General features: G+C 37.6%; 1 protein-coding gene across 2 annotated transcripts in view; it reads right to left on the bottom strand.

Moving 5' to 3' along the window:
- The window catches only part of SPATA7 (spermatogenesis associated 7), a 32,945-nt gene that overhangs the window by 3,171 nt on the left and 10,918 nt on the right, over positions 1-18,856 (bottom strand). For both annotated transcript variants that reach the window (XM_068148728.1, XM_068148729.1), the window contains 7 exons: positions 11,120-11,253; positions 4,688-5,160; positions 3,561-3,627; positions 3,248-3,318; positions 2,382-2,435; positions 948-1,025; positions 282-339 (listed from right to left, as the gene is read on the bottom strand). In XM_068148728.1, the coding sequence (XP_068004829.1) occupies positions 282-339; positions 948-1,025; positions 2,382-2,435; positions 3,248-3,318; positions 3,561-3,627; positions 4,688-5,160; positions 11,120-11,253 (935 nt within the window). The remainder of the gene's footprint in view (positions 1-281; positions 340-947; positions 1,026-2,381; positions 2,436-3,247; positions 3,319-3,560; positions 3,628-4,687; positions 5,161-11,119; positions 11,254-18,856) is intronic.

Genomic DNA, 18,856 nt, shown 5'->3' with positions numbered 1-18,856 from the left:
CTGTGTGCCCAGAACTCAGGGCTTAATTCTGACATAAGGAAAGGGAAGCAGCTTGCAATTGTGTCTAAATTATACTGGGAGTGTCACCAAACTGAGCTGACTAGAGTCTCTTTTTTTGTGACTGTGCCTCCTGTTCTACTGTGATCTGTGAATCTCCAAATCTCATTTATGGAGAGAGATGGTTACCTTTACCTGCAAATACAGCAGTGCCTTTACACTGCTCTGGAAACATTGCTGAAGTCACATGCAGAGAGAGAAAACATTACAGGGGCATTACCTACCTCATCCAAACGATTCTTGTTTTCTTGTATATGACACTCAAACAGTTGTTCCAGAACTCTACAAAGGAACAATTAAATGGTTTCACAAGAAGAAAGACAACTTTTAACAGACCTACATAAATTAATTACTGTAGTTTTTAAATTTTATTTCATAGCTGAATGGGAGTACTAAGATTCCTGCCTGGAGGAAGAGGACTTGGAAGCATTGTTCAACAGCTGTATGAATACCATATTGCTCTCTACAACTACCTGAAGGGAGGTTGTAGCCAGGTGGGGGTTGGTCTCTTCTCCCAGGCACCCAGCACCAGAAGGGGACACAGTCTTAAGCTGTGCCAGGGGAGGTTTAAGCTGGAGGTGAGGAGAAAGTTCTTCCCAGAAAGAGTAATTGGCCACTGGAATGTGCTGCCCAGGGAGGTGGTGGAGTCACCATCACTGGAGGTGTTTAGGAAGAGACTGGATGGGGCACTTGGTGCCATGGTTTTGTTGATTAGATGGTGTTGGGTGATAGGGACTTGATGATCTCAAAGGTCTTTTCCAACCTGGTCTGGTCTGTCCTATTCTAACTTTGTATCTATATATTCTTAAGAGTAAATAAATTACCACTGAACACTACTTCCCTCTCCTACAGAGTCCAGCATTATAAATTTGAACACAACTGTAACCTACCTGTTAGAAAACAGCCCAAGGCTAAGAATTTCATTTGTTACATCTTCAATGAAAGGTAAATATAAAAGCTCTTCCTCTCTGCAGGGAAAATAGAAAATCCAGTGTGGAATGTTTTAAAACAGAGATACATATTAGATTGCACAGCTCCCATCACCTTTATAGGAAATGCCATTAAGATTACCTACTTCTTGGCACCAGATGGTACTTTTCAAATATTAATTCCATCTAGACAAACTAAGGCCTTTTCAATTTGAATAATCATAAACACCATGCAAAATACTAGACTTTTAGAAAGGCCACTATGGTGCTCTGTGTTTATGCTTTCTGTTGTGGTATAAATTAGCACAGTGAATCTGAGTGAGCTAATCAGTACATCTTAGAAAGTATTCAGAACCTGCTCTGCACTTACAAAGAAAAGTTTACTAACTGGGAAAACAGTGCACAACTGCACTTTGATGCTCTGAGTAAAGGCTTCCAAAGTTGCTTCTAAAGAATCTGACTGCAGCTGAAAATTGCTAGTCCTCAATGGAAGCTCAGAAAAATGTGCATGCTTGTTTGACAGCCTCCATTCCTTTCAAACAACAACTCTTTGATGTTCAAAATCCTTGTTAGTGTGAGATAGAGCTTTTACCTCTTTGATCAAATGTCTCTCTATTTTAATACCTCTTAAAGCCATATTGATGCCAATTGCTCTAAATTGGAGACTTCAAAAGTTTGGAGTTCTGTTTGGAAAACAAGAAAGAAAACCCCAAAAGAAACCAGTTCGGTGTTGTTTCTCTTTCATAGCATCTTTCTAAATATCCCACAGTATCCAATCGAACTCTACCAAATCATCCTCCAGTCTAAACAGAAGTTCAAAAAAAAATGGGATACATCTTGCATGACTTCCATTACGTCAAATTTGTCATCCAGCCCAAAGATTGTCACTTTGGTTCCTTCTATAGTCATGAAAGATACTTACAGCTGATCTGATACCTATACTACACCCTTCAAGTTAGCAAGAACAAGATGGTCCTACAGCACAAAGAATTAAATAGCTTTTCCGAGTTCCAATAAGAAAGCATTTATAGTGCTTCTGAATGTAACTCAAGTCTCTTCTAATTCTCATCAAATTTCAGTGCAGAAATGTGGCCAGAATGCCATCACGCTTGACATTTGGTTTTGCCAAAAAAGAACTGGAAATGTTTAAAGTGAAACCGTGGGATAAGAGAAGATGTCTGCGTTTCTTCTGAAGTTAAAATGAATTCTCTTAATTTTTAGATGCACATGGAGATTTTGAAGCACTGTGTAACAATTCAGTCTTGTTCACCATCTATGGGAGAATTGACAAGTTTCTTCTTAGCCTTCATTTGCTGTTTCAAGCTCATCGGTTTTGAGGAATAGTTTCTATTGTAATGTTGTGAACTAGCAGATAAATGGTTTAAGCATACTTACTCCACATTCACAGTCCTCCTTGCTGAAGACTGCTGAGAATACAACAACGTCTCTCTAAGAAGAAAATCAGAGTAAGAAAGAGAGCAACATTCTAAAAAGCCTGTCTTGCATCTCACTTTCTTCTGGTGCCAGGCTGTGTCATTACCCCAGTTCCGCTTGGGAAAAAACAACACACTGGAACACCCCTAAGCCCTGCCCCAGGAGGAAAATCCACTGCTTACAATGAAGCCTGAAAGGTTGAAGAGCATTTTAACACCTCACTTGATGCAGTGCTCTAGTATCTCAAAACATCTCTGTGTCACTTCAGATGCTGCACAGACCTCCCCTACGCATAAGAAGGCCTTTTTAAAAACTCAGATTACAATTCTTTCCTCAGGTAAAAATGTCTTCACAAGAAAAGGTTAGAGAGAAAATCAGCAAGTCATGCATGACCTTTAGGTCAGCAATGAGTAGACTCAGCTGGGAGCCCTGAGGTTCTGGCCTGATTTTCAAAACTGTCCTTGTATTGTAGTCAATATTCTAAATCAGAGAGTTAAGTTTTCAGTAAAAGATGTGGGATGTGGTTCTGGTCTAAATTCCTGCAGCTCATAGATGCAAAAGGCAAGATGTCTGAAGAGCCTTTTTTTTTTTTTTTAAAGGAAATACTAACTGGAATACTAATCCATTATTTAGTTGTAGTATTGTATAAGAAATACATAATCTGTAAGCTCAGATTTATACTCACATGTACACAAGAAAATAATTTTGCATTTGGGAAAGGCTACTGGTGTGAGAAACCTAACAAATAAAATTCCTGTGAGAACAGGCTTATACAGAGAACTGGTAGTGAAGGCTTATAGCCTAAGAAGCAGCTATAAATCAGGTACCTTGGAAAGGTGTATGGCAAAGGAGCTCTTCCCCTCTCAGGCTCATCAACAGTGTATCTTCTATCTTCAGCCTATAACACAGACATAAAATCTTTATTAGAAGTTTACAGTTTTGTAATATCCTAAGATCTCTTCAAATGCCTCAGTATTTTTTCCTCATTGTTTACAGTCATTTTTCTGAAACTCTTCTTTACAGAACTAAATCACCTCATGACAATAAAGAAAAAGAAATCAGTTGTATACTGCTGTGGCAGATAAAGTACATACTCCAAAATGACAGTGAAGGGTCCAGATGATTTGAGAGATGAATTACCTTTAATGTGATCTTCTGCTGTTCAGTCTTGACTGTTCTCTCAGGTGCTTTGTCTGAAGATGGAAGGCTATAAAATTGAGAGATATATTAGATTTCCAGGAAGGCTACTTTCAAAATCTGTAGGCTGAGAATACTACTGCCACTGTGGAAATTTCCCAGCAATCTGAATGGGCCCTAGTACAAAAATGTCTCAGACAGCTAGAACATTTCTGTCACACTTCTATTCACATAATAAAACTAAGTTATCATTGATTTTGAAGGATGACAACAGTCATACATAGGTGATCCAAAGTCACTATCTGGCTGGGTGTTTACAAAGGATAGCTAAACTATCCAAAATAATTGTTCAAAATCGAGAATGGAAATGATCCTATACATAAAAATGCATCATGAAAATATAGCACACAACCAGAAAATGAACAGTTGCAATATGGATCCAAAACTATCATAACTTTAGTGAAATTCCAACTTTGCTCTAGGACAAAACCAGAGTTAGACATGTGGGCACAAAAGAAATATTTCTCCTTAGGAGGCAGCATCAGTACAAACAAAGCTAAATGAAAAACTGTAATTTGCTAAGGAATTCAATACCAGAAAAAGACATTCATGTTGTATAAAATATTTTATATAGGATCTATATGAAGGCATTAAAATGAAGACAATAAAAAGCAGTATTCAAAACTTTAAAACAAAGGGATTTTTGTATGCTTTGTTAATGAATTGGAAAGTATGAGACTAGAGGAGCAACAGTAGGGATGCTCACAGTGGTTAATTCTTTAGAAGACAGAAAGCACAACTATATACCAGAGAGAACAAAAAAAAGATAGAGGGAATGACTACTCCCAGCAGATGCAAGACCCTACAGTTTTGATTTAGTGCCAATCTGAATCCAGTTTGTACAAATGAAGCCAGTTCCTCCAGAGTGAAGACAACAAAATATGCCAGTTAAAAAAAGGAAAAACCACATTCTGCTCTACTTTTGCTAAGGCATATCTAGAGTAATTTCAAACTTATTATTCTGGGTTCATACAGTGTAAATGAGTGCCAAATGTGTTGGTTTTATGAAGATACTGTTCTGATGACATCTAAACTCCACAGTTTCAAAATAAAGTTTTTAACCTCTGTACCTGATCACATCAGTCTGTGTTTGTGCTTCAGCATGCTGCTTGCAGTGCTTTTTCTTCTTCCTCCGAGCAGGAGTGTAATACCTGTACTCTGACAGCAGAGATTTAGCACCTGATATTAAGGTGCGTGGAGTAAAAGGCTTTTGGCTATCGGTAAAGAATTCAGAATGCCTGTCCAGAAGATCCCCGCTCTGTACTTTGGAGTTGCTTCCTCGACACCTCTGCGAATGACTAATGCTCACGAAACTATCAGTGGAGCAATTGCATGAGAGTCCAGAGCGTTTTCTTGGTGTACTTGAAGAACTGACACTTGAGTTTGATGCATTAGATGTATTCCGAGAACCTTTTCTGGCATACTGGACTGGACTGGAGCGAACAAAGCCATGCTCGCTGTAAGGAGACAGTGCTCTTGATAGGTACTGTGCCTGCTGAGCACAGGGGAAGACATCATCTCTGTCTTCTACTTCCAAGAAACTCTGGGGAAAAAAAAAAAATAATATTAAGACTTAATTGCTTTGCAAGTTACCAGCTTTGCTCAAGTTGGTGGACCTAGCTATTATCCTTACCAGCTTAGAGCTATTTTCTATGTAGAAACTATGTCAAACTTTTTGTAAAGTGAGCAGCCTGAGTGGTAACAAATTTTACAACCTCATCACTGGACCATGGTTTGCTTAACTGACACACGTTTTGGACAGAATATTGATAGCTACATCAAACCAGGAGTTTTCATCCAAAGGCTCAATAAATGCTTAAAAGTCAAGGAATCACTGCATTTGAGGCAATTAAGGATGTTTAGGTTTAGATAGACCAACACAGAGATTAAGTTGCTGATGTGCCTCCACCATCTGTACAAAGAACAGAAAGACAAGGAGGAACCTGGACAGGCCATAAAATTCTGCAATGAAGAAAGGGAAAAAGGGACATAGATTTCCATACATGTTCCATTCATGTCTACTGTGCTTCTATCAAACAAGTAAGAGCTATTAAGAGGAAGCATTACGTTGCTAAGTCACTGAAGGGATAACTTCCCAATAGAAAGCCTAAGAAATAGTGGATTCAATAAGATGTAACTTCAGCAGATGCTGTGATACGCATTTATTAATGACATACAACCCTAACTGCCAGCTGAGAAGACACAGATTCACCCTGCAGCCCAATCTGATCTTATAATTAATCCATCTGGAAATTAGTTTGAGACACTAATGCTGAAGCATGGATTCCAGGAAATTCTAGAGGTGCTTCACTGGCTGAGTGCAATATAAACCTGGAGAAAATCCTCAGGAATGCCTCACTTTTTGAAAATAATACTGATCATTGAAATGTGGATTGAAGGTTGGATGTGTGATTTGCTCCAGCAGAAAGTGGCAATGGCCTGAATGCCAACAAGAGAGGCAAAATGAATTATAAAAGAAGGTACCTGTGGGAATTCTGCAAGACTATCAATACTTCTTGTGAGTTTCCTACTGGGGCAGGTAGTAAGGGGGGTAAAAAATTAAAAATCAAACAACCAAGCTTTGAAATCCTTATATATTAGTTGAAAATTCATGACATTGCAACCTACTTTATAGTGTAGGACAGTACTATATTACTAGTTAATTAGTATAGCATATTAAGCTAATTAATAATATAGCTTGTAAATATACACAGATTTTCTATCATTCAAATCCTATAAAGGGTGTTCTTAAATATTCTAAGCAATATTATTCTTATTGTATAAATACTGCATTTTCTCAAACACTGCCACTGTTCCTGCTTTGAATCTACCCTTTTGTTTTTTTTTCTTTGAGAACCACTTAAATATTTTAAATTAAAACTTGAGATGATGAATTTATCATTTACTACATGCCAAAGTGTATTTAAAGGACTAATACAAAATGCAGACAGTTTACCACCAAAACAAAGTCACAAATCACATGGCTGTCAAAACATGTCATATCCTCACACTTCCACACTACTTTCTTCTCACATCAGTAAGACCTGTATGTGCTGTTCCAGTACCCCAAAATATCCTTAGTTACTGACACCTAATGCAAAGGGATTGGTTGGTTTGTTGTTTGTTTTTCTCAGTTAGCTGAGCCAAAATAACCCCTTTCTGATGATGCCTACTTTTTACTCTCAGTAATTTTCTGTAAGGTTGGTGACAAACTGCAGACAAACAGTATTCTCAACACTCCTCAAAATATTTTTGAAGTTGCCAGCGTAGTTCCTTGTGTCTGATACTGTTTCTTTGTGTATCTGAAGGCTGAACTGTCTGCCTGTTTGGGCAGTAAAGGTTTACTCCAAGATAAAGGCTTCAAAAGAGGAAATCTGTAATTAATATTCCTGATCTAAACATCTTTCTTTGATGCTCAGAAGGTTCTTCTGCTTTCATTAGTCACTCACATCTCTCATTCTGACAAAACTATTGCAGGCACAATACATCTTCAGGCTGTTAACATCGTAACAGTATAATAAATCTTGAAATAGAAAGCTTTTGAGTAGACAACTCAGATAGCCATGCGTTTGTGCTGCATACACAATTAACAAGAGAGATTAGAAACAGTTGATGGTGTTTCCTAATCTGTATTTCCTATGTACAAGCAGATGGTCATAACTGTCATTCTTAAGAAATCAGTAAGTCTCAAAAAAATAAGGGCTGGAAGGGAGTTGAAATGCTAAGGTAATGACAACAATACTTGAAATGGTTAAAAGAGAACATTTATTCTCCTAGGGAGGAGCCTTCCTCCAAATGACTTTTTGCATGGATTAATTTCTTTCAAAAATTCCATTGGCAGTTGGAAATGCCAATTAATAGGATTATCTAAACATGGGATGTGAAATCTTGCTCAAATCAGCTTTGTACAGAAAAACAAAAATGAAAAACCTGCAGATTTCTCTAGGATATAGCTTTCCATCCCTGGCAGCTGGTGAAAAGACCACATGGTAGTGCCATTCTATGCATAGATATCATGATATTTCCAGATTCAGTCAAACAGCCTTTGTTATTGTGAGAACATGTAAATTAATTAAAGCATGAGTGTATGTAAGTGGATACTCACAAATGTGCTGCTTATAGATCCTCAAGCTTTTCAATCTAAGTCTCCAAATGCTCACTTAAAAATTACACATCCACAAAGACACACAAAGTTTGCAGCCCTTTCAGCCTCCCTACCTGTAGTTCATCACCCTGTTTTGATTAACTTTCACTCAAGGCATCAGCCATCATTATTACACTACAGGGAAAGAGGAGCAAATGAGAAGTATGGATGTTCCCAGGTCTTCTTATGCTTTCCCTGCCCCTCCACTTGACTGTGCCTCAAGTAATTTAGTTGCTGTAGATACCACTCAAAGACTACTCTATTGTGCCATTTGAAAATGAGCCTGCTCCTTAGCTTATGTTTTCTGCTAAAAGCAGAGAAATGCATGAGGCACTATAAACATCTATCACATCTTAACCCATGCCTGTAGGTGGCATATTTTTATCTCCTTGATCAGAATACTCTTTGATTAAAACCATCAATCATTTCAAAAAATCAGCAACGAAATCTAGTTTATCACTATAGAGACAACTTTCTTAGATCATTACATATCATAGCAAATTCCCATATTACAGTAACTTTACATTTATAGCTAGATACAACAGATAAAGAATTCACTGCTCCTGTGCACTTAAACCCTTGCACAAAACAAAAAGCAGGCCAGTCAAACCCAAGAAACATTATAGTTCTTCAGTTTCACAGTTGGCTCAGTGTATAAAATACACTGACTAAACCACAGAGCTTTTAATAAATGTATTATATAGAAGAATTATTTCTGCTTCTTTTTGATCTTACCATGCACAAAGCACAGTCTCTACTGAAACCAGAGACAAGGAACGCTGATGAATGAAGCCTTTATGAAAACAGAAAGTCAGGCGCATATATCAAATCCAGTAAACATGTATTTAGCCTATAATTTAGTCAGATAGTGACCTTGTCAGAGTTACAAGGGTTGTTAAATTTTTTCATAAGATACTTATGTTACTCCTAAATCGATACATGTAGGAAAATGCACATTAATCAAGAAATTACACACTATGAAAGTAATTTCTTTAACTTTTGTATTCTAACAGTGGCAATGTCAAAGGAGAATTCTAATTGTCTTTTTCTCACATGCTTCCTGTAATATTGCAAGATGCTTATTACACACATTCTACTCTGGCCATTACCTCCTTGGAAACCTAGAGTACTCTTAAGATTGACTGCTTTAAATAATTTTCAAACTATCCCAACCCAGAAATACCCTAATTTAATAAAACAATTGGAACGGGAACATTGGCAGTAATATGATTACTCTGTGGCAAATATCCTCTATATTATCATATGCTTTATGAGGCATCCTTAGAATTTGTTTTCCAACTGTCACCTACTGATTTATCTTGATGGTTAGAGAATACAATTAGAATGGCTAACTTATCCCCACAATGCATTACAGGACATCTAACCAGTAATGTAGGTGAATCCTCCCTTGGTTTATAAACAAGCGTAGGGAATCAATGTATATTTTGGCAAATGTTTAAGTAAGGCTTCATCCTTAGCATAAAAATATGACAGCCCAATTACTTCCACAGCCTGTCCTTTTACCAGAAGGTTCACTTACAGATTTTCACTTTTTTTTTTCCACTATGCAGCAAGCAATGCTGCTGATTAACGAAGTGGCAAACAGTATTTTGGTGAGGATTATTCCTTGCATTTGTAAAGTTAAAAAAATCTGGAGGCAAAAAAAAAAATATTACATCCAAAAATTGCTTTTTATGTGTGTGCCTAAAGAATAATTTGGCAAGTCTCCCAACATCACTTTCTGTAGTGTACTTTGCAGTTGGTAAGTTCAAATTCAGACAGTTTCTTGAATTATACACCCTGAGGCCAGCAGACAGGGAAAGCTGCAGTTTCTCTTAGCGTGATACAGACTACATTTTCAATACCTGGGACAGGTATTGTTTAGAAAGACTTTATTTTGCAAAATATTAAAACAAAGGAAAAAAGCAACAGCCTGTTATAATGCTATATTAAAGACAACAGGTGCAATCTTTCATTTTAAAACTGAGAATTTATGCAGCACACTTTACATGTGTTTTGGGGTGAATTAATTTAAGGAAACTTCTACCCCCAGTCTGCAGACAGTAACATGGAAGACCAAACCCAGTGTAAAATTAAATGTAGCATTTCCTCCCTTTTCTTATGCATGCCTGTGCTTCCATCCATAACCAAGAGCAATGTACTTAATTTCAAAGCATTATTTCTCTGTACTGCAATAAGGTTACACTCGGACTGCCTACTGTAAAAACACAGAAAGAAACTGAGGGAAGTTTTCTGTACTACTTGGAAATGTTCTCAAGGGCTACAGATATTTAAACAACATACAAAGCATTTGCTGTTAAAATTAACAGAGGTTAAAACATCATTCTGTTCTAAACTGCAATTACTCAATTACAGTGATGATCAGGAGAATACAATTTACTAGGCTATTTATTATTTGGAAACATATGCCACATCTGGATGAAATGTCAGCCAAAATATGTGAACTTATGTATACAGACAGAAAAGGACTTACTTTGATGGCTTAAGCACTATTTTATTTTCAGTAACTTTGAGCAAGTAGTATACTGTTAGATAAGAAATGTATTTCCAAAGCAGGACTTTGGATACCACAAGAAAATCAGAATCACAAAAAGAATCTGGTTGCAAAAGTCCTCAAAGATCATCCAGTCCAACCCTTGACCCAGCACTGAAGGGTCAACACTAAACCATATCCCTAAGTGTCAGGTCCACATACTGCTTAAACACCTCCAGGTGTGGTGACTCCACCATTGCCCTGGGCAGACCTTTCCAATGTTTGATAACCCTTTCTGTGAAGAAATATTTCCTGATATCTAGCCTGTACCTCCACTGGCACAGACTAAAACCATTTCCTCTAGTCCTGTCACTTCACACCAAGGAGAAGAGGCTGTCCCCTCCTTGCTCCTACCTCCCTTCAGGTAATTGTAGAGAGCAATGAGGTCTCCCCTCAACCTCCTCTTCTCCAGACTCAACAATTCCAGCTCCTTCAGATGCTTCTTGTAGGGAAATAAAAGATTCTCAATTCTTCTGCTAGGAAGATTTGTGAAAACTGAAAGTTCTGCCTTGGGAAACAACAATCTGGAGTGACAGACAAGGGACTTTCAGCTGAGATGAAAGTAAGAGAATTCAAGTGTAGCTTGAGTCTGAATGTACCACAAGCACTCTTTTATCTAGATACCTGCAATCTTTGTCAGAAGGCTGACACATGCATTTGGTGTTGGGCATACGTCATGAAGACCCTCATCTATTTTCTCCTGCTTGAAATATGCTGGCTCTCCCTCACAACCTGCAGTGATCCGCTATTATTATGGGAGGCTGGTAGACCATGATATCTAGTAAACAAAATTAAAATATCTACCTTTCCAAAAGAGGATGGCAGCAGCCTTCCACTCTCTCTTGAGCTGGACCGGGAGGCAGTTTTACCCACACTCATTTTCTCTTCACACCTGGCTATCTTCTTTTTGAGTTTCTCTCTTCTTTGCTGGTCAGCAACTTAGGAAAGAGACAATATTTGTCAGATGCAAAGGAAAAAGTATTTTTTTTTTTTTTATGTCCTAGATGACTTGAAAACCTCATGGGATTTCCAGTTGCTCAGTACAGTCAGACTACTGAGATGTATTCCACTTCCAATGCAGAACAACTGTAACAAATTACCTGTATCTTTAGAAGAAAAAAATATTAAGGGTATGCTGGTAGCTGAAGCTGTACCTTAGCTTCCCTGAAGTATTCTCATCTCATTGGTCTGCAGGAATTCTAAGATTGGTATTGCTAACAGAGCACTCTGCTCAAAACCTCACAACTTTGCTCTCAATTTTGTACAGATAGAACTCCTTTGACTGTGCCCTCATCCAGCATTTCATTAAAAACTTCACTTTTACTATTAGCAAATTTGATATGTAAAAAAAATCCATGTGCACACCATGGAAAAATAGCAAGTAGTCTCCCAAGTACAGAAATCCAAAGCAAAACAAGCAAGTGCATGTCAAGAACATAAAAAATGGTGGTGAACACTGCTGTCATGGTTTAGAGCCAGTTGGCAACTGACCCCTATGCAGCTACTCATATGGCCTCCCCACCCTAGGGACGGTGAGATGGGAAGGAAAATCAGAAGCAAAATCAAAAACCCTGTGGGCTGAGGTAAGGAAAGAATCATAGAATCATAAAAAACAACAGTAATAATACTAATGAAATATTATAAAACCAAGTGATATAGAAGGTAACTATCACACCAAGTGCTGCCCAGCATTAAAATCCACCTGCCCAGCTCAGCCCTCCTCTTATCTATCAGACATGACATCAATATGGTATGGAGTGCCCCAGTAGCTGGTTGGGGTGGCTATCCTGGGTTTGGTCCCTCCCAGCTTCTTGTGAAAAAATTAACCCTATCCTAGCTGAACCCAAGACAACTGTGAAAGGGCCACTGTCAGATAAGAAGGGGAAATTATCAGTCTACACTGATTTACCGTCCAGGGCCCTGTTCAATGTCTATGCAGCACAGGAGTTAAAAATCTATGCCATCAGATTGAAAGGACCCCAAAGGCGAGTACATTTTCTGTTTTCAAGTTTGTTATCAGTCACCTTCATCTGATACCTTGCATAATATAATCTAGTTTTTGTATATTGTGAGCACTCAGGTGCCACAGATGAAACTCAAAACTGAAAAGTCCAAATGAAGTTGATGAAAACCATTAAGAATTTAATTTCCCAACAGGAAATAAAGGGGTTTATATAAGCAAGCACACTTGAGAAATCTGCTTTAACTCTTGAATGTGTTTCTCATTCACTTAACACACACCCAAGTATATGAATAGTTTGTTTCATACAGACACACAGACAGAAAGACCTTTATGGCTTTCTTCTTTGGTTCCACAATGTATTTCTATCATACTCTGGTAGACTCCAGTTTTCACACACTACTATACTTAGTGCATGGAAGTAGAAGTAACTGTATATTGGTGTGGTACATTCTTCTAGACAGCTGAGAACTACAGCAATCTGAGGACATTTAATCAATCTTTAAACTACATTAGCCTGTGTACATTGACCCTACAGACATGTTCTTCTGTAGGAATTATTTAAGTATATGTATTCATTTTATTAAATGTTTTAGTCCCCTTTTTAACTGGAAAACACTCTTTCAGATGCAAAATACTTGCTCTCATTCCTCAGGGACATTAATTTTTCTTTCAATTCTTAAATTGATATGTAAAGTAATTCCTTTTATGGATGTTGATTTATTCAGCATATTCCATTAGAGTGTTTACAATATGAAGTGGCTTTTATCACTGAAAAAACATTAGCTGAAGTTAAGATATACTAAATTCCACAACTCTGAATTAAAAATATGCCTTCTAACAAGGAAAAATATACTGTATCATTTAATAATTAAAACACAATTATTTCCTTCCTACATTAAACTACTACTATGTGGCTATTCCAAATTACTATTGTTTATAATTGTCTTTGTCTTAAAAGGTACAGATGAGCACTCAAAAATTAGCTACAGGCCAGAAGTTTTACATGTTTGAGATAACTTCACTGGGCCAGCAGAGCATGTCTGTGTGCACATGCATGGAAATTGTAAAAACTCAAAACCTGACTACTGCTCAAGTGAAATGGTGATGACTTAGTGTTGAATAAATATCTGGGGATACAATAAATGAATGACAGCTCTACAAAACAAACAAACAAAAAAAAAGCAGAGAAAATATGGGTGTCTAATTTTGTATGTGTGAGCAGATGTCTGAAAGAAACTTCCTTATACTCAAGTGTTCAGGTGAAAAGTGGGTTTAAGACAATGCAGGCTTAATCACATACCATTTCTGAACAGGAGTTTCTGGGCAAAGTGCAAAGCAGTGTGAATATTATTGAAAACTGAGTTCTCATGTTGTCCTTACTCTGCTCTTTACAGGATAACATCTAAGATTTACAAGCACAAGCTATGCCCTCACTACCGGCATTCAAAGCTATAAAAGCCAACCACTACACACCTCCTCCAGGACTGTGTGCTCCAGCTCTTCTCAGCCAAAGCACAGCTTGTGCCCATGAGTAAAGAAATAAAGAACAGTAAGAATGCCAACTAATGCTATCTTTGGATGTCAAGAATGATCCATTGGGAATACTGTCATCTGCTTGGGAAATGTAAAGGCTTTGCCTCACACCAGGCATCTAGCGAGCTTGGCTCAGCTAATTCATTTAGTGTGTTCCAAAAGCTATAAAGTCACTCATGCATACTGAAAAGCAGAGCAGGCATATGCAAAACAGAATAGCAGAAAAGCTCAGCAGTGTACCCATCTAGTCACCAAATTAGGTAATTTTCAGGCTAGATCAGCTGTAACAGCTAGGAACTATGAAACCAGCAAAGCAGGTGATACAGAAATCATTCTCAAAAGGGGTTAATATAGATGTAAACAGACAGCTAGATATAAGTTAGAATAGCCCTGAGAGAGCATCAAGTTAACACAGACAAGAGTAAGAATACAGACACAAAAACAGGCATGGTGCCTACCTCTCCTTATTTCATGTCCTTTTCCCTAGCAGGGACGGGAGAATCCAGTCTTTCCATTTGACTTTAGTCAGACAGAAAATGGTGACCTAGTGACCTGAATCTTTGAGGCACTAGTTACATATTACAATTGATGGGAGCTGAAGATACTTAAAGCTGCCATATGTAACCACTTCTCCTGCAGCTGTGACTATATTAATGAGACCAGCATTCAGGAAGAAACATGCAGGTTTAAAAGGGATATTTATCTGTTAATTGGAAAGGTTGTTCACTGTTGAAGATATCTTCTGCTTCAAATGAATCACAGATATAGCTTTAGTTTCAGTGAGGTTAATGAACTGAATTTGGCATACTAACAACTGCATTACACATAAAACCTGCATTTGTTAGCAGCTACTTAGCAGTTTCACTGCAGGTAGATTTTACTGTGCATTTGCTCCAGAAACATACCGCTTCTGTAGAGTTCAATATGGGAAAAGTTCAAGCCTATAATTATCATGTGGCAAAGAAAAGAGAAAACCACTTTTTTTTTTTTTTTTAACATCTCTAAAAATGGAAAACTCAATGTTTTGAAATGAAAAATTACAGTCTATAGATACAACTAACAAGAGTCCCTTTTAAAGCCTCAAGAGTTTGTTGCATCTCATTAATTGTTGCGCTCAACACCACCACAAAGACATATTAGAATATAAACAAAGCAGTGATTTTTGTACATCAAATAAATTCAGATTGTGAGGCTAAACCTCACAACTTAATGCATTCACCCCATGAATTGTTCTCTTCATTCTACTGTCAGTGAGAAGAGCACAAGAAAGATCATGAATTTTAGAAGTTAAACTGTAGCATATTTCATAAAGAGCAATCTGTAAAACTTGGTGCCATGGTCTAGTCATGAGGTCTGTGGTGACAGGTTGGATTTGATGATCTTTGAGGTCTCTTCCAACCTTGGTGATACTGTGAAAACATTGATCAGTCTGTCACAGAAGCAGTACTTTTGCCTAGGCAAGAGCCTTTTTCACAAAGAGCACCCCATGCTTCCAAAGCAGAGATCATGTCATCGCATTTCCCTCTACAGGCTTGAGTTTTCACTCCTGAAGCTCAGGCTGCAGCACTAGACACATGCTTAAAATTATAAAACAAATGTCATAAACCTGGAAGGAACGAAGTAATCATGCACACCACACTCCTAAGCAGCTTGAAAGCTCTGCACTTACAAGGATAGCATGATTTGGAATGACAGTGACTGAATTCCCAATCTCTGTATTTATATGTCACATCAGAGTACAATTGGCAGGTAGCCTTCAAATAATTTAATTTTGTGTAAATATGGAATATTGTTAGATTTAAATTATGTTCAACTTGCAAAACAACGTTATTTCCAAAAGTTGACCAAAATGGATCACTTCTCCACTGTTCCTGTATCAGCTATTTTTGCAGTAAAACACTTGTGGTTATTATTTCTCCTATCAATAAAAAATGCAAGCATCAATCTAATTTCTGCTGAGCTGGAAGTGCCTACAGTGACCACAATTAAAGCGTTCAGTGTATCAGTTGGTGATATTCTTTCTGAAGCAAGCTCTTCCTTCTGTAATAACTTTTACTATCAGCTTCCTAGCTGTACACAAATCCCCAGTACACCATGATTTAAGCACATGAAGCAAGACCTCATCAAATACAAATTGGATTTTGGCACTGGATGTGAAGTTTGGGTGTCTCATAAATCTGTATCTAAATTTCTTAACATGAAAATTCTAATAACTCTTAATAGATGATTCTGCACATTAGTTATCAGTAGCACAGTTGCATCCAATAAGGGATGAAAAAAGGTGACAAAAATGTATTAAAGGCTTGATACCACAGCTTTGCTGGTATCAAATATAAAGCACTGTTTGTATCAGAGTACGTGTTCAGAAACATGATAGTGCTTGGCAAAGCTACTAATGGCAAAATCTGGCCATTGCTAAAGCTTGTCAGTAAAGCCTAACAGTGAGACATGAATCATACAGAGGAATTTCAGGAGAGGAAATTAACCCAAATCCATCCCCCTCTGATTTTCATGTGGGGTCCTCATCTGACAGACATCTCATAGATACTTCTGTCAGTCATACGAAGAATACAGCAGCCTGTGCACAGCCTACTACACAGAATCTGTGGAATGCTGCACTAATGCTGAAGAAAACTTCTGAGCCTGATCAGGTAAACCTCCATTTGTATACCCTAAAGAGAGGTCCATCTGGCTTCTATGTGGTCTTGGACAGTGGCTTTTGTCTCAGAGTACCACTGGGACAGTCCTTTATTTACCCTATTCCGTATGGCTGGTAAGTTCCACGTGGATGGATGCAACTACAAACGACAAATGTATTTTTGATGCATTGAATACATATCTAAAATTAACTACCTCTCATTAAAAAAAAAAAAAAACTTTCTCATAAAAAAGTAACTTCTGTAAAAAGAAAGTAAAATTACTACAGCTTAAAAGTACAGGATTTTTTTTATACACAGTGAGTTTTCCTGCTCTCTAAAAATTCAGACAGGATAAATACACTAGAACTTTCCAAAGACATAAACTCCGAAAACATGTATGTTAGCATCAGCTGAGTGTTAGACTTGAAAGAACTTGCATTAGTTGATTATAACTTTCATTTTCAGAAATACGTATGTAAGGACAAGACTCACTAGAAAAGAACCCGGGAGATTTTCTGAAAGCTTCTTGTAAACCAACAGCAACAACAAAATAAGACAGCTTTTCACAAATCTCTGCTTTTCATAGCATTGAGTAGATAGACAATGTAAAAATATGTGATCACATAAAAAGTTTAAATACAGAATTATCTAAGAATATGGGGTTTTAAAATTTATTTCTACTTGAATCTAACCTCCTAAAAAGTAGAACAACAACATTATTGACTGATTTGAATTCTTGTGTTTCCCCATCTCACAATCCCCTCCCAAGTACTCAAGTGCCACTGGTCCAAAATAGGTTTCTGGTGGTAACTTCTTAGAACACAAATTTTTCACTTGTTCTCCCCCCATCCCCTGGTATCAAAGAGGCCTGCATTCCCACACTGATCACTGAGCTCAGGCTGTGCTATCAATATGCCCTGTGGAAAAACCTCTAAACATACCAGTTGAAAAGTTAGTACTGTTAGAAACCAAGCATGTATAGTAGCAGCTGTCTTACTTGGCATAGCTTTTGTCAAGCTTGCTGGCACAAATTCCACAACCACAGACTTCTAATGGCTACTGGTATCAATCAACATGCTTGGACTAATTCTGAACACAGAAGTTTCACATTTCAAGAAGTTTCACATTTTAACAACTATTTTAAGTCAATAAGGCTGATCTAATATACAAGAACATGCTCACTGCCAGCCCAATGGCATGGCAGCTCGCCTATTTCACTGTCAGCTAAGATGCCAGGAAAAGAACAGTGGAAACTAAATCTACTTTAAGGACAGAACACATTCAGTTGGCCAGCGAGAATGCCAACTACAGTATCATGTTTAATTCTTAAACACTAATGACTGACTCATGGCAACAACCCCAAAGGGAAATACCTGCTATTTTAGCATTACATGATGCACATTTTTCAGGGGATGTTTTTAAATTCTGTCTGCAGGAATTCTGTTTTGTAACTCTGCTATTAATAAATCAGCATTTCAAACTGAAAATCTCCCCCCTTTCCAAGTCTCTTTTGAAATAGAGGGGTAATGGAAACCTTATCTGGGATGCAGATGTGACAAGGAACAGAAAAGGAAAAAAGTAGTAACATGCTTCAGTTGAGGCAATGATAGACAAAGAACTACTGAAGAATAAAGGTATAAACCCCTGGACTATTGAGATTCCCCCAGTATTCAGTTAGACTGATACAGCAACTGTGCCTGGACAAACTGTGCATCCCAATTCCATCAAGAAAAAAAGAAATGGGTTTGAAAAATTCTAAAAAATCTTTTCCTTTAGTTTATTCTTCAGTGTATGTTCACTATTCTCACTACCTGAGCTATTGGCAGCCATTTCCACATAATCTGCTTCATAAACATCAGAGGAACACAGAACATTTGGTTGTGCTGCTATAACAGCACAGAAATCTGTAGCTCTTGAGGAGCAGTAGGAAAAAAAATCCCAACCACTCAAATTCTAGGCATGAAATAAATTGAAATAATTTGCAATTTCATTCTAAACATCTAGAGCTTATAAGAACAGTGCAGGCACTGGATAAGGGATGCCTGGGTAGTTTTAACCTTCAATACATTGAAGGCAGTGAGTCCAATAACAAAGAATTTGAAAGTTTGCCCCATTAAATGCTGCCTTTGCTAATTCTGGTTTTTTTTTCTTCCTTTGTGAACAGGAAACATCTAGGGGGTGTTGGCTGCATGCATGTTCTAGTAGGATCAAATGCAGCAGTAGCTTTTTCCAGCCCAGTTTGAAAAGAGGTGAAAGAGTAATTTAGCTAGGATTTAGTGTACGAATTTTACCAAACAGAGGGATATACACAAAAGCAGCAGTAAAGGTGAAGTGCTTCCATCACACCTTGTACTGGAGATTAAGGTTCTGTCTGTGACCCATACAGAGTTACACAGTCAGACATTT

This window comes from Melanerpes formicivorus, unplaced genomic scaffold (genome assembly GCF_026170545.1).
Source record: "Melanerpes formicivorus ecotype bairdi unplaced genomic scaffold, bMelFor1.0.p_v2 SCAF_17, whole genome shotgun sequence".
Lineage (NCBI taxonomy): Eukaryota > Metazoa > Chordata > Aves > Piciformes > Picidae > Melanerpes > Melanerpes formicivorus.
Note: the sequence above shows the minus strand (reverse complement) of the source record. Positions and strands in the feature narration are given on the sequence as shown.